We start from the raw sequence: 12,559 nt of genomic DNA, 5'->3' as shown, positions 1-12,559 counted from the left end.
AGCTCCTCAGGTGCTGCTGAAGGCCACCCCACTGCCAACCCCAGAGTCAGTGCATCCCTCCCTGCCTGGGTACACGTCCTGGCTCCCCTGCCACAGCTTCCCCCCCCTGCCCCACAGTTCCCAGCCTGCACCCCAGCCCTCTCCCACACAGCAAAACTCGCTGCCCCTGCCTTGCCCACCACCCTGAGCCCTCTCCCTCCTTGCCCACCACCCTGAGCCCTCTCCCTCCTTGCCCACCACCCTGAGCCCTCTCCCTCCTTGCCCACCACCCTGAGCCCTCTCCCTCCTTACCCACCACCCTGAGCCCTCTCCCTCCTTACCCACCACCCTGAGCCCTCTCCCTCCTTACCCACCACCCTGAGCCCTCTCCCTCCTTACCCACCACCCTGAGCCCTCTCCCTCCTTACCCACCACCCTGAGCCCTCTCCCTCCTGCCCAGGATCTCTTGATTATGTTTCCCTTGGGGATTGTAAACAACCCTGAGAAGTCACCTCCACGATGCCCTTAATCTCCATCTCCTGCAGGCTGTGGCTGTTGTTTATGAAGAGCCCTGACAGCCACATTTGTCTGAGGCAGCTCCTGGGCTGTTTAATAAACCCCTGCTGGCTGGGGGATGCTGGAGGCACCAGTGCCAGGGTACAGAGCTGGGGGGACAGGAGCCCCAGCATCCCGGGGTGAGATGCATTGGGCAGGGTGTGGGAGGGTGATGCTTCAGGTGTGGAGCAGGATGGAATCATTTTGGTGGTGCTGGAGGGAAGGAGAAGGGGGTTTGTGTGCAAGTGGCTCTTCTGCAGGCTTTGGTGATGAGGTTTGTACCTCGTGGGAGCTGCCTGGGCTGGAGAGGGCTCTGACTTGAGGGAAGCAGCAGTTCTCTCAGGTGTTGCTCTCCATTTTACAGATGGAGAAATCAAGGTGCAGAGAGGCAAAATGACTTTGCAAGTCACACAGAAAACTTGTAGCAGTGCGAAAACAAGAGCCATGGCACTCACCCTTGTGCTTCTTCTCTTCCCCATGGAACAGGGAAGTTTTGCTTCAGGTTTCACCCTCCTTGCTCAAGACCTCTGAACGTGCCCCTGGGCTGTCTCTGCTGTCTTGCCTGCAGTGTGATCTCTTCCTCCCTGTGAGTGGATGACCCATGACAGTTCAGGCACTGGCTCCAGAAAAGGGTGCTAATCACAGCAGAGATCAGCACATCACTTTCTCTTTCATCACCTCACACAGCTCCTCAGGGAATTGCTTGCAGTTTTTATTTTCCCTCAAGCATCAGAAATCACAGGTTATCAGCATTCACAGGTCATGGCAGTCTGCAAATCCCACACTTTTGGTGGCTGGGAGTGCCTCTGCCTGTCCTTGGGGAGGAGGGTGATGCAGAGGCCAGAAGACCTTCTCATGAGATGCTCCAAGAGCATGTGCAGAGCTGCTCTGACTTCCAGCAATGGGACAAGGCAAGGCCTTCTCATGGGTAGAAACCTGTTGGTGGGAATTCCCCAGCTCTGTCCTCTCCATGCCATGTTTCTCATGACCTCACCCACAGACACTGATACGGTGAGGCTGGAAAGAAGCAGAGCTGGCAAATGGAAAAGTAAACAGCTTTCCAGCCTGGACATATCCCATCCTGGGCAGTGTCACCCTGATGGAGCCTGGCAATGCAGAGGGGCAAAGGGGGTGCCCATGATCAGAGCCTGGCTTGCTCACAGCCTCCCTTGGGGTTCTGATGCTGCTCCCTCCAGCCTTGCATCCCTGCCCTGCACAGCCTTGCCTTGGCCACAGTGGCTGCTCAGCTGCAGAGACAAAGATGGAATAAAGCCCCTGGGTTATGGAGAGACCAGGCTGAGCCCTGTGCAGTATCTGATGTCCTTGACAAAAGCCAGCACCATCTTCACATCCTCAGAGATAAGGAACCTTCTCCATGGCTGCTCCAGCCTCATGCTAAGGGATTCTTTCCTTTCTTCCTGGCCTTCCCAATCACACATTCCTCTCCATATTCCAGATTCTCAGAGGTATGAGGTCTTGGTGGCTCCTGTTTGATTTGATAGGAGCTGGTATCATGGCTTTGCCCCAAGGCAGCTACTGCCTGGTCTGTCCTCTGAGGCCTAATAAGGTCTCAGTGTTCAGGCTGCAAAGGCTGCATAACTCTCAGTTTGCAGTGGCATAAATCAGAGCTGAATCTGGCCTTTGGAGTGCAAGGCCAAGGAGCAGTGATGATGGGGGGGAGGAAGGAGGACGAATCATCCAAGACCTGAGTGCAGCCCTGCCTGGTGAGCGTGGCAGAGATTGGAGAGGAGAGTTCACACTTAGCCAAGTAATTAAAAGTTCTAAGTCAGGCAAGCAGTGAAGGGTTCTGGCCCCTTTCCTTGGGAGATCAAAGCTTGTTTTGGCAGAGACAGTGTTTAAATATATTTATAAGAAGAAGGGGGGGGGGCTCGTCGAGGCAGCCGTGGTGTCTGCAGTCTCCTTGAGGCTGCTTTGATATCCCAGGCAGCCTCATTATGTGCAGAGTGTCAGGGCTCAGCCTCATCCACATGAAATGCTGAGCAGAATCCAACAGGCCCTCACGTTTGCACGCCCACGGCTTCGTGTCTCCTGCCCAGCAAGTTCCTCCAGGCCTGGGGCAGCCCCAGCCCTGCAGGAGCATCTCCTTGGCCCGGGTGTCCCCAGGTGCTGTGGGCACCTCAGGGTGATGCAGGATGGGCTGGGCTGGCACATCCTGCCTGCCCTCTCTGGCCCCAGGGCAGCCAAAACACCTCATCTGTTCAACTCTTCTGGGGGTTTTTGTGTGCTTTTCCCATCCTGTGGTTGTTCCCATCTCCTGCCTGTCCTGTTCCCCTCTGATACCCTGGAATGTTCAGGTTGGCATCTTAGCTCTGGCTTTACATCTGATGCCCTTGCAGGTGAGACTGGCACTAACCTCCCTGGTGGGCTGATGCTTCAGGGAGTGCTGCTGATTTACAGCTTTCAGGGACAGGCTGCTTCTTTAACCAGGATTTTGGGCTTGTTTACCTTTGGGAACCAGCACAAATTCACCCAAACTGTCATTCAAAGTGGATTAGTTGAATGCCTTGCAGTCAGATTTTGAATGTTCTCTGTTGTGTTTTGTTTTTTCTCAGATAATTTGCTTAGGAAGTGAGCAAGTTAAAAAGATTTTATTCAGTTTAATTGATCCATGTTAGTTTTATACCTGTGGTTCATTCAGGGTAAGTTTCCTAACTGTTCCTGCATAGACAGATGGCCAGAAAGGGACAGAGACCAGAGTCCCACAGTGTTCCTGGGAGAAGGAGTGACTCTGTGCCTCATTCTTGCCTTTCTGTCCAAAAAAAGTCCTGGCACTGTTTCAGATGCTCCCAAGCCCAGTGCTATGGGCTGAACCTGTCCCTTAGATACAGGCTGTCTGTTGATTACACCCTGCATCCCTTAGCATGCAGGTCCCCTGGTCCCCCAGTGACCATGGCACAAAATCACATCTTTTCCCAGGTCACTCACCTGCCACTTCCCATCCATCAGAGGAGCAAACTGCAGCCAGGTCCCAGCCCTGCTCACTGCCCCGTGAAAACCAGCCTCCCTCTCCAGCCTTCAGCAGTGAGATCATTGCTGGCTGCCTGGGCACACTGAGATCTGTGCACTGAGATCTGCAGTAGGCAGAGCAGTGGATTGTCTCTGCAGCTCAGGGAAAGGGGCTTGGCAAGGGGCAGGACTTGGTGGTTGAGCCTGGGACATCACAGGTCCTCCCTGGGGAGTTTCCCTGCTGCTTTGTTCCTCTTTGCTCTGTGTCACTGCAGGGTGCAGGGACACATGGAGGACACTGGTGCTTTATGGCAGGGCCCTTGGAGGCATTGCTGACTGGGAGGGTGGCTGCAAAGTTCAGATGAGAGGGGAGGGAGCTGGGAAGGGGACAAAACAGTTGCCCCTGCTTGGTCCCACACTTCTTCAGAGGGAGATGCATCCCTCTCTTGGGGAGGTGACACTTCTCCATCCCAGCATACCTGCTTAGCACTGCCCTCTTTGGAGCAGTCCCTTGGAAACAGCATCTGTGTGAATCAGGAGAATCCACTTTGCTGGGGTCCAGGTGACCTGTGCTGAACTCCTCAGTGTTTTGCTGTGCCCCTGAGTCTCTGCCTGCTAGAATGTTCCTGCCAACCAGCTGCTGATTACAGAGTGAGGAGGTTGAAGTGCAAGCCTCAGACTGGAGACCAGAGGGAGCTCAAAGGCTTATTTTATTTGGATTTCTTGGTCCTTTCAGGGTTTCTTGGGTTTGGTGAGGCTTCACACCTGGAGTCCCAAGAGAAGAGTGATTTTCCTGAGCTGCTTTAGTTTTCAAGAGAGCTTTTGTGCACCTCTGGGTGGTGTGTCTGGCTAAGTGCAGTGGGTTTGGCCAGGAGAGCCTGGAGTGTTTTGTTTTGCAACCTTTAATCCCAAACACCTTCTTCTGAGAAACTGTCACATCCTTGGAGGCAAGTACCCTGTTTCCTGTTAGTTTTGGTGTTTCCTGAAGAAGATGAGGTGCTTGTGAGCTCCCTGGAGCTCTTCTCTTCAAAGCAAGTGCTTCGGGCCTCGGCACTTGTGCTGCCACTGCAGCGTCTCACTCTCCTCTCTCTTTGTCCTCAGACCTGGCTCAAGGGCACCTGCAACTGGGACACCTGGGCAGGGACTTGCGAGCAGACAGCAGCCCCATCTCCCCCCCCGAGGGGGAGGGCCAGTCCCCCACCGCCGTGCGCTACCGCCCCAGCGCCCAGCGCCGCTGCTCCACCGAGGCAAGTGCTGCGGGTGGAGGGGGCAGGAGGGGCAGGGCACGTCCTGGTTGTCACCTGCCTGCTGCCTGGAAGAGCCACTCTTCGAGTCCTGGGACCCTGGCAGTCTCAGGAACGAGCCCTGATGTCCTCTTGGGTGCACTCAGCATGACAAAGCCCAGCGCACGTCCCCTGCACACACACACACACACACACACAGGTCCCACAGATGCCTCCCCCTTTGCTTCACCATGAACAGCCACTCTGGTCAGAGAACACTTCCCCTTGACTGTCTCTGTGCAGCCCTCTCCTCACCTGCTGTCCTGGCCCTCCCTGCAGGATGTCAGCAAGAGGCTCTCCCTGCCCATGGACATCCGCCTGCCCCCCGAGTTCCTGCAGAAGCTGCAGATGGAGAGCCCGGAGTTCCCCAAGCACCTCAGCAGGATGTCCCGACGGGCCTCCCTCGTAAGTGTCACCCTGCAGAGCAGTGCTGGGCACAGCACCTCACTTGATGTGTGCAGCTCCCAGCAGCAGATGCCTGAGCTGGCTGCCACCCACCCAGGCAGTCGAGCCCTGCTGTGCAAGCTCCCGTGTTCCCCACGTGTGTCACTGACACACACACGTGCCCTGCAGATCCCTTTCTGCACACTCCCAGCAGCACAGTCCCCCCCCAGTGCACACAGGCAGCTCTCCCCATGTCACTCCTACACATCCCATCTGCACAGTGCCCTGCAGATCCCCAGCCCTGCACATTCCTTCACTCACCTCTGCACATACCTGACTTTCCTCTTGGCCTGGCTCCTTCCAAACTGGAGGAGGTGGAAATCCTCCAGTGGTTTAGCAGGTGCTGGAGCCTCTGCTAGTTTAAATGCAAATACTGATAAATAATTAATTAGCCTTTGCATCAGCATTGGCATTTCAGTTTCTTTGCTGCAGAGCACCAGCATAGGTAGGAGCAAACACCCAGTGCCCTGTTTACAAACGTGCAAGCACGTGCCTGCTGCCCAGGGGTGCTCAGTGCTGTGCAGATACAGCAGGGAGATCTCAGCAGGTCTCTTCAGCTCTGGCCTGTCTGTTCAGGGGAGGCAGGAGGAAAGGGCAGCTTGCATTTACCTGCCTGCTCTGTCTGATCGATAAAACAGACGCAGCCAGAGCAATGTGCTGTTATTATTCATAGTCCCCAGCATGAGTAAGGCATGTTGCTGCTGCTGCTGCTGCTGCAAAAGAAGTGTGGCTCTGGGGGGTGTGCAGGACCTCAGATTGGAGCAGCCACCTCATTCCCCTGCCCAGGACATGTCTGTTCACCAGGGTCTGGTCAGTGCCTGTTGCAAGGAAAAAGCCTTCCCATAGGGCAGATCTGGTGAGCAGTCAGAGCCCTGGGCACAGTATGGGGGGGCTCCCTAAGTGCCTCCCCCAGGGGGTCCCTTTCCCTGCACAGCCCTGTCCCTGCCCACTGATTGACAGCTGTCCATCCAGCTCCATCTGCTGATGGTGAGTGGTGTGGCATGAGCCCTGGGCTCAGGAGAGGGGCTGGGGGGTCTGTAGCTGGGCTGGACTCAGAGCCAGCTCCTGACCTGGGATTACACCCATGCCAATAGAGTTTGCAGGAGAACAACTCTAGTTTTTTATTTAAGCTTAAGGAGCAAGAATTGGCCCTGGAATCTGGGTCCTGTTGTGCTGGGAACACGTCCAAACAGAGGAGGTTTCTCTGTCCCCACAGAAAACTGTGATTTCAGGGGGCTGCTTGGAGTGACACCTAAACCAGTGGCCTTACAGTGGTTGCCCTTCTTTCGTGGGTACATGAGAGCAGGTCTCAGCAATGCATTGAAGATTTACTGTTCCAAATGGGAAAATGTCCCTTTGGAAGGGGGAGCAGAGGCCAGGAGGTAGGGGCAGCACTCCAGAAAGGGCTGGGCATGGGCAGCAGGATCCCATGAGGACCAGCTGGGCTGTTGCAAACACCTGCCTTGGTACATCTACCCCCAAAGCTGTTCCTGTTCAGTGTCCTTGAACCTTCCCCTGCAGAGGTGAAGGCATCTCTGGGTAAGAGCTCCCCCAGTGACGTTTTCCTTTCTCTCTTACAGTCAGATATTGGGTTCGGGAAGCAGGAAACGTACGTTAAACTGGATAAACTGGGAGAGGTGAGTAGAGTGTGAAACCCCTGTAAGGGTTTAAATGAACTTAGAAGGGCAGCTAGAACTGCAAATGCCTTCCATATCTAGCAATTTTTAGACCAAGCCCTTGCTTCAGCCTTAGCCTTCCAGCTTCAAATGGTCCTTCCTGCAGGTGTGACAGACAAGATGAGGGTTGTGCCACCCTGCTCAGGGCTCTGCATGGCTTGTGTTTTCTCTCTTCCCCCCCGCAGGGCACTTACGCCACGGTCTTCAAGGGGCGCAGCAAGCTCACTGAAAACCTGGTTGCCCTGAAGGAAATCCGCCTGGAGCACGAGGAGGGGGCACCTTGCACGGCCATCCGGGAAGGTGAGGGCAGGAGGGGCTTTTCCCCTTGGCAGCCCCCAGGAACGATGCCAGGTCACGGGTGGGATTTGGGCCGGGTGGTGCAGGTGGATGTTTGGTCCTCCCAGCCCCACCATCCGGGTCCTGCTGCCCCGACCTGCCCCCTCCTTTCCTTGCAGTGTCACTGCTGAAGAACCTGAAACACGCCAACATCGTGACCCTGCACGACATCATCCACACAGAGCGTTCCCTCACCCTCGTCTTCGAGTACCTGGTGGGCCTGGGGGGGCTGTGTGGGGGAGCCTGCTGCAGGCTGGGTGCTGGGGGCCGAGGGAAGGACAGGCTGATGTGTCCTGCTCTTGCAGGACAATGATCTCAAGCAGTACCTCGACAACTGTGGGAACCTGATGAGTGTTCACAATGTGAAGGTAAGACCCTGCAGCCCTGGCTCTCCCTGCATGTGGGGAGATCACCCTGAGGGCACTCCAGGGTGTTGCAGGGCTGGGGGAGGCTGGGTACCCCTTCTCTTCAGTTCAGCCTTCACACTCTACTTTGACCTTTTCCACCTGCTTTTCTCAAATTACTGCCACCCTAAATAAAATGGCAGTGCCTACAGACTTTGTTCAGCCTCTTTTCTGGGTTGCTGAGCACTTGTCTGCAGTGCGTTGCCCCCCAGGCCAGCTTTGAGGGGTCTTTTCCTGGCCACGAGTTTGAGAGACCTTGGGGCAGACTCACTTTTGGTGCCTGTGTCCCTGTCCTAAAAGGCAGCTCCTTCTCCTCCCCACAGATCTTCATGTTCCAGCTGCTGCGTGGTCTGGCTTACTGCCATGGGAGGAAGATCCTGCACCGAGACCTCAAACCCCAGAACCTGCTCATCAACGAGAGAGGAGAGCTCAAGCTGGCTGACTTTGGTAGGTGGACTTCTCTGGGGGAGATGCAGGATCGCAAGGAGATGCAGCTCCTTGATGCCCATCCCTTTGGTCCTCAGGCTTAGCCAGAGCCAAGTCAGTCCCCACCAAAACGTACTCCAACGAGGTGGTCACGCTGTGGTACCGGCCCCCTGACGTCCTGCTGGGATCCACTGAGTACTCCACACCCATCGACATGTGGTGAGCTCCAAAATGAGCTTCCCAGGGTCTCCAAAGGTGGTGGGCTGGGCATTTCCATCCCTCTGCCTGCAGTGTTGGTCACACCAGAGGGTGGTGGGGTCCTCCCGTGGCATTTTCTGTGTCCCCTGGGGCTCAGGGTCTTCAGAGCACACTGTCCATGCCAGGGGTGAATGGTGACCTGTAGCAGAGAAGGGACAGAGCTCCTGGAGCTCATTTCCTTCTCCAGGAGCCTCAAGCCCTGGCCGAGGGGTGGTGGGACATCCTCAGGGCTTCTCCCTCACTGCTCCCTGCTGCTGCTCTAGGGGCGTTGGGTGCATCCACTACGAGATGGTGACGGGGCGGCCCATGTTCCCCGGCTCCACGGTGAAGGAGGAGCTGCATCTCATCTTCAGGCTGCTGGGTGAGCCTTCTTCTGCCTCCCCGACGCCCACGCGAGGGCAGTGGCTGCCTGCAGGAGCCGTGGCAAAGCCCAGAGGGAGCCCGATGGCAAAGCAGAGGGCAGGGGCTGCCCGCAGCCCCCTGGGCTGCCAGGGGGTGATGAGGGGCTCCGGGCTGCCTGCCCGGCGGGTCCCAACCTGCTGGGGAGGTTCCTGCCCTCTTTGCAGGGCAGGGCACTGGCACTCGCCTGTGTCAGGCTGTTCTCTCTGCACCAAATGACAGGTTTCTCTCTCTTCCCCCTCCCAGGAACCCCAACAGAAGACACCTGGCCTGGAATAACATCCAACGCCGAGTTTAAGGCTTACAATTTCATGCAGTACCGAGCTCAGCCGTTGATAAATCACGCCCCAAGGTACCTCCTTGAGCAGGGGCATGGAAGGCATGGTGGGCTGGTTGTAAATGGGATCCTGGGGAGACCAGTTTCATGCTGGTTGTAAATGGGAGCTTGGGGAGACCAGTTTCATTTCGTCCCTGTGCTGGCAGCTCCTGAATGCAGCTGTGCACTGCAGGTCCCAGCTGGCACTTGTCCCTTCCACTGATGGTTGCAGTGTCTCCTGGATGCAATAATGCTCTGTTTTTTATTTCTTCCTTCTCTCAGGCTGGATTCAGAAGGCATTGACTTGCTGATGAACCTCCTTCTGGTGAGTGGTAGAGCAGTCCAGGTGGATGGCAAGGGGATTTGCTGGAGTGAAGGTCCTCTGCTTGCCTTCACACCCCTTTTGGAGCCAGGCAGGAGAGGAGCTGTGGCTGAAGAAGAAGCCATGGCTCCACAGCTGTGGCCTTGTAGACCCTATCCCAAACCACCTCCCATTAAGGACAGTGAACCATCCTTCCTGTGTCCTCTCGCACAAGTGAGGGAGCCCAAACCCAGTGATCCATAAGGTACAACATGGCCAGTGCACTCCTGTGGTCACACACTGTGCTGTCCCCTGTGCACATGCAGCTGGCCCTGGGCATTGCCTGCACACCCCCCTGCTGTGCACGCTGCTTGCACACGCTGTCACCCACAGAGCATAGGAAGTTTCCTGGGCACTTACCCGTGCCCAGGTGTGCACACACCCTGTGCATGGTCCCTGTGCCATCTTGGCTGTGCAGATTGTGTGTAACTGCCTTTCTCTGGGGCTCTGTGCAGTTCGAGGCCAAGGGGCGCATCTCGGCCGAGGCAGCTCTGAGACACCCCTACTTCAAGAGCCTGGGGGAGCGGGTGCATCTCCTGCCTGACAGTAAGTGCACCCAGTCCTGCTGGCCGGGGGGTGTGGGGCAAAGAGCTTCTCTGCAGCCTGGGGTGCTGGTTTGCAGCCAGGTCTCTTCAGACACCTCTTTGCTGCTCCTGCAGCAGGGCGGGGAGGGAGCTGGGTGGCTGTGAGAGCAAGAACCAATTTGGGTGGGACAGTGTAGAGTGGGAGTGGGAGAGAAAGGCTCTGATGAGGTGCAGGGCTGCACTTGGGCACTGCCCTCCCTCCTGCCAGCTCAGCCAGCAGGACCGACCCGTCTCTCTCTGCCCCCTCTGCCTAGATGCCTCCATCTTCTCCCTGAAGGAGATCCAGCTTCACAAGGACCCTGGCCACCGAGGCTCAGTCTTTCAGCAGTCAGGTAGGACTGGGGAAAGTCGTGCTGACCTCCCCCAGATGGTGCCTCTGACCACCTTGGCACTGCACACTCCTAATAACTCCTGCATAGGAAAAAGCCAAACCTCTGCCCCTTGCTCCTGCTTTTAGTCCACAAGTTTCCCCTGGGGCATCCTTGCTTGTCACCTACAGTGGAGCCAAAGTCACTTCTGGGTGCCCTGAGGCACCTCTCCCTGCTCCTTGTGAGCTTGTCACCTCCCAACCCAGAGCACCACAGGGCTCAGCTTCTCTGCAAAGTGCCCTCACCATCCGACCTCTCTGACCCATCTCTTTCTCTCTTCCTCAGCCCGAGGGAAGAACAGGAGGCAAAGTATATTTTAAACTTGGATTTCGTGTTCCTCTTGTCACCATGGAGATCAAAGCACTGAGACAGGAGACGCTCCCACCCGACCCACCGCGGAATTACCGACTCGAGCAGGACGATGCTGAAGCCCTTGGCTGCAGGCTCTCCCCTGCCCATCCCCACAACCACAGCCCCTGGCAGCTGCCCTTGATGGACCTGTGGCCTTTTTTCCCCCCCTCTTGTCTTTTCCGTGTGGCTCCCAGCAGATGAGCTGCCTCCCTCTGTGCAGGAGGAGCCGTGCTGGGCACTGCCTGGGACCCTGTGCTGCCCCAGGGAGCCGCTCACTGCCCGTGGGGGGGTTTGTGAGCAGAGGGTGGTATCTCCAAAGCTGGGCTGTGGATTGCAGGGTTTGGCCCAGAGAGGCGTTTCTGAAAATGTACCTTTGCTCAGACAACCTGCTCTGCCCTCTGTATTTCCTGGGGAGACACTTTGCAGCTACGTTACAAGGTGGGGACATGACCAGCCTGGCACTGGAGAGATGGCGTCCGAAGCACGAAACCCAGGGCAGCCCTCCCTTGCCTCTGCCTACATAACCCCTCTTTCTTTCCTCATCTTTGGTACCTGAATCCTGGCAAGGATGGGGCAGCTGGCAGGCTGGGGCTTCCCATTGCTTTCCCCAGCATCTCCCCCTCCTTGCCACCATGTGTGTTTCCAAACTCAGTCACCTGGCTGCTCCCAGGGATGTCCTGAGCTGAGAGCTAAGTGCTCAACCTGCCTGGGGGGCAGGTGCCTGATTGTAGGGGCTGTTCAGGAGCAGAGCCTTGGCTTTGTGCTGCCTCCCGTTGCTGCTGCAGGTCCTCAGCCCTCTCTGCCATCGTCACAAGGGGCAGGACGTGGTTCCCAGCTGGTGTCTCAGGAGCACATTTCCCCCCAGGTCCTGTGGCTGAGCCCTGCACAACGTGGCAGAGCCCGAGCTGTGCAGGCAGCCTCTCCCAGCCAAAGTGTTGCACACACCCACCTCAGTGCATTTCTACCCGGAGGAAGGGGGAGAGGTGCCAAACCTCCCACAGCTCAGCTGTGAGGACCAGAAATACACCCAGAGAGAAGCAAATCATCCCTCAGACCTCTTTGCCTGGCCTCTACGTTTGCAGCCAACAGCAGATCATACCAGCTCCGGCTCAGATCGATGCTGTGGGACTGAGGTGCCTGCTTAGATCTGAGCATCCTTGGCTGGCCGAGGACTGACTGCTCCTGGTGTCTCTTCTCCTCCATACGCTGCAGGAACGTGCCAAATCCATCCTGAGTGAAGAGGCCCTGCTGCACCTCTCGCCTGCAAGCCTGCAAAACAGCCTGAAACGTCTTCAAGTGTGTGAGCATTGCAAGTCTCTCTACTGTATAATATTCACATCCTTTCCTTGGCTGTCCCAGATGACTAGTCCTCTCGCCCACTGGTCCTCCAGCTCATGGATATGGCCAAGAGACTCTGGACTTGGCAGGTTCTGTGACTGTCACCTGGCACTGGGACTGGGACATGCTGGTGTCTTAACCTGTCGTGCCCCTGGCGTGGGAGGCATTGCTCAGGGGACAGTGTCTCTCCATGCTGCAGGGAACAAGGGTTCCCTTCCCTGCTTTGCTGCCTGGCATTTCTGTAGTCTTCAGGAAATGCAAAGCATGAGGATCAACACAGAGACCCCAGAGCTCCCCAGAGCTTCTAGGGTGGCTCCTCCCTGTGTCCGTGCGACGCAGCCCCCGAGCACCCCCCGGCAGAGCAAGGCTGTTCCTTTGGGTTTGTCCTAGACAAGCATCCAGACGTCTGCATTGTTTGAGGTTTGCCCATCCCTGCTCCCTTCCCTTCCCGGTATGTCCATCATCCAGCAGGCTGAATACTTCATTAATTGTTTCCATTCGATAGGGAAGAGAG

At 56.6% G+C, this 12,559-nt stretch overlaps 1 protein-coding gene across 2 annotated transcripts in view; it reads left to right on the top strand.

The window, feature by feature from the left end:
* Positions 1-10,676, top strand: part of CDK18 (cyclin-dependent kinase 18) — a 14,196-nt gene extending 3,520 nt beyond the window's left edge. The window contains exons 3-17 of one of the 2 annotated variants that reach the window (XM_009997505.1): positions 2,633-2,658; positions 4,657-4,748; positions 5,064-5,189; positions 6,809-6,865; positions 7,090-7,204; positions 7,360-7,454; positions 7,546-7,608; positions 7,968-8,091; positions 8,169-8,289; positions 8,592-8,689; positions 8,974-9,079; positions 9,326-9,368; positions 9,860-9,950; positions 10,243-10,320; positions 10,642-10,676. In XM_009997505.1, coding sequence (XP_009995807.1) covers positions 2,633-2,658; positions 4,657-4,748; positions 5,064-5,189; positions 6,809-6,865; positions 7,090-7,204; positions 7,360-7,454; positions 7,546-7,608; positions 7,968-8,091; positions 8,169-8,289; positions 8,592-8,689; positions 8,974-9,079; positions 9,326-9,368; positions 9,860-9,950; positions 10,243-10,320; positions 10,642-10,676 — 1,270 coding nt within the window. Of the gene's footprint in view, positions 1-2,632; positions 2,659-4,617; positions 4,749-5,063; positions 5,190-6,808; positions 6,866-7,089; positions 7,205-7,359; positions 7,455-7,545; positions 7,609-7,967; positions 8,092-8,168; positions 8,290-8,591; positions 8,690-8,973; positions 9,080-9,325; positions 9,369-9,859; positions 9,951-10,242; positions 10,321-10,641 lie in introns of both variants that reach the window. The other variant, XM_009997506.1, reaches the window with a different exon arrangement.
* The last annotated feature ends 1,883 nt before the right edge of the window (positions 10,677-12,559 follow it).

The sequence above is a fragment of the Chaetura pelagica genome, unplaced genomic scaffold, assembly GCF_000747805.2.
Source record: "Chaetura pelagica isolate M959 unplaced genomic scaffold, ChaPel_1.0 scaffold215, whole genome shotgun sequence".
Classification (NCBI taxonomy): Eukaryota; Metazoa; Chordata; class Aves; order Apodiformes; family Apodidae; genus Chaetura; species Chaetura pelagica.
The sequence above is the reverse complement of the archived record's forward strand: the minus strand, read 5'-3'. Positions and strand labels throughout refer to the sequence as shown.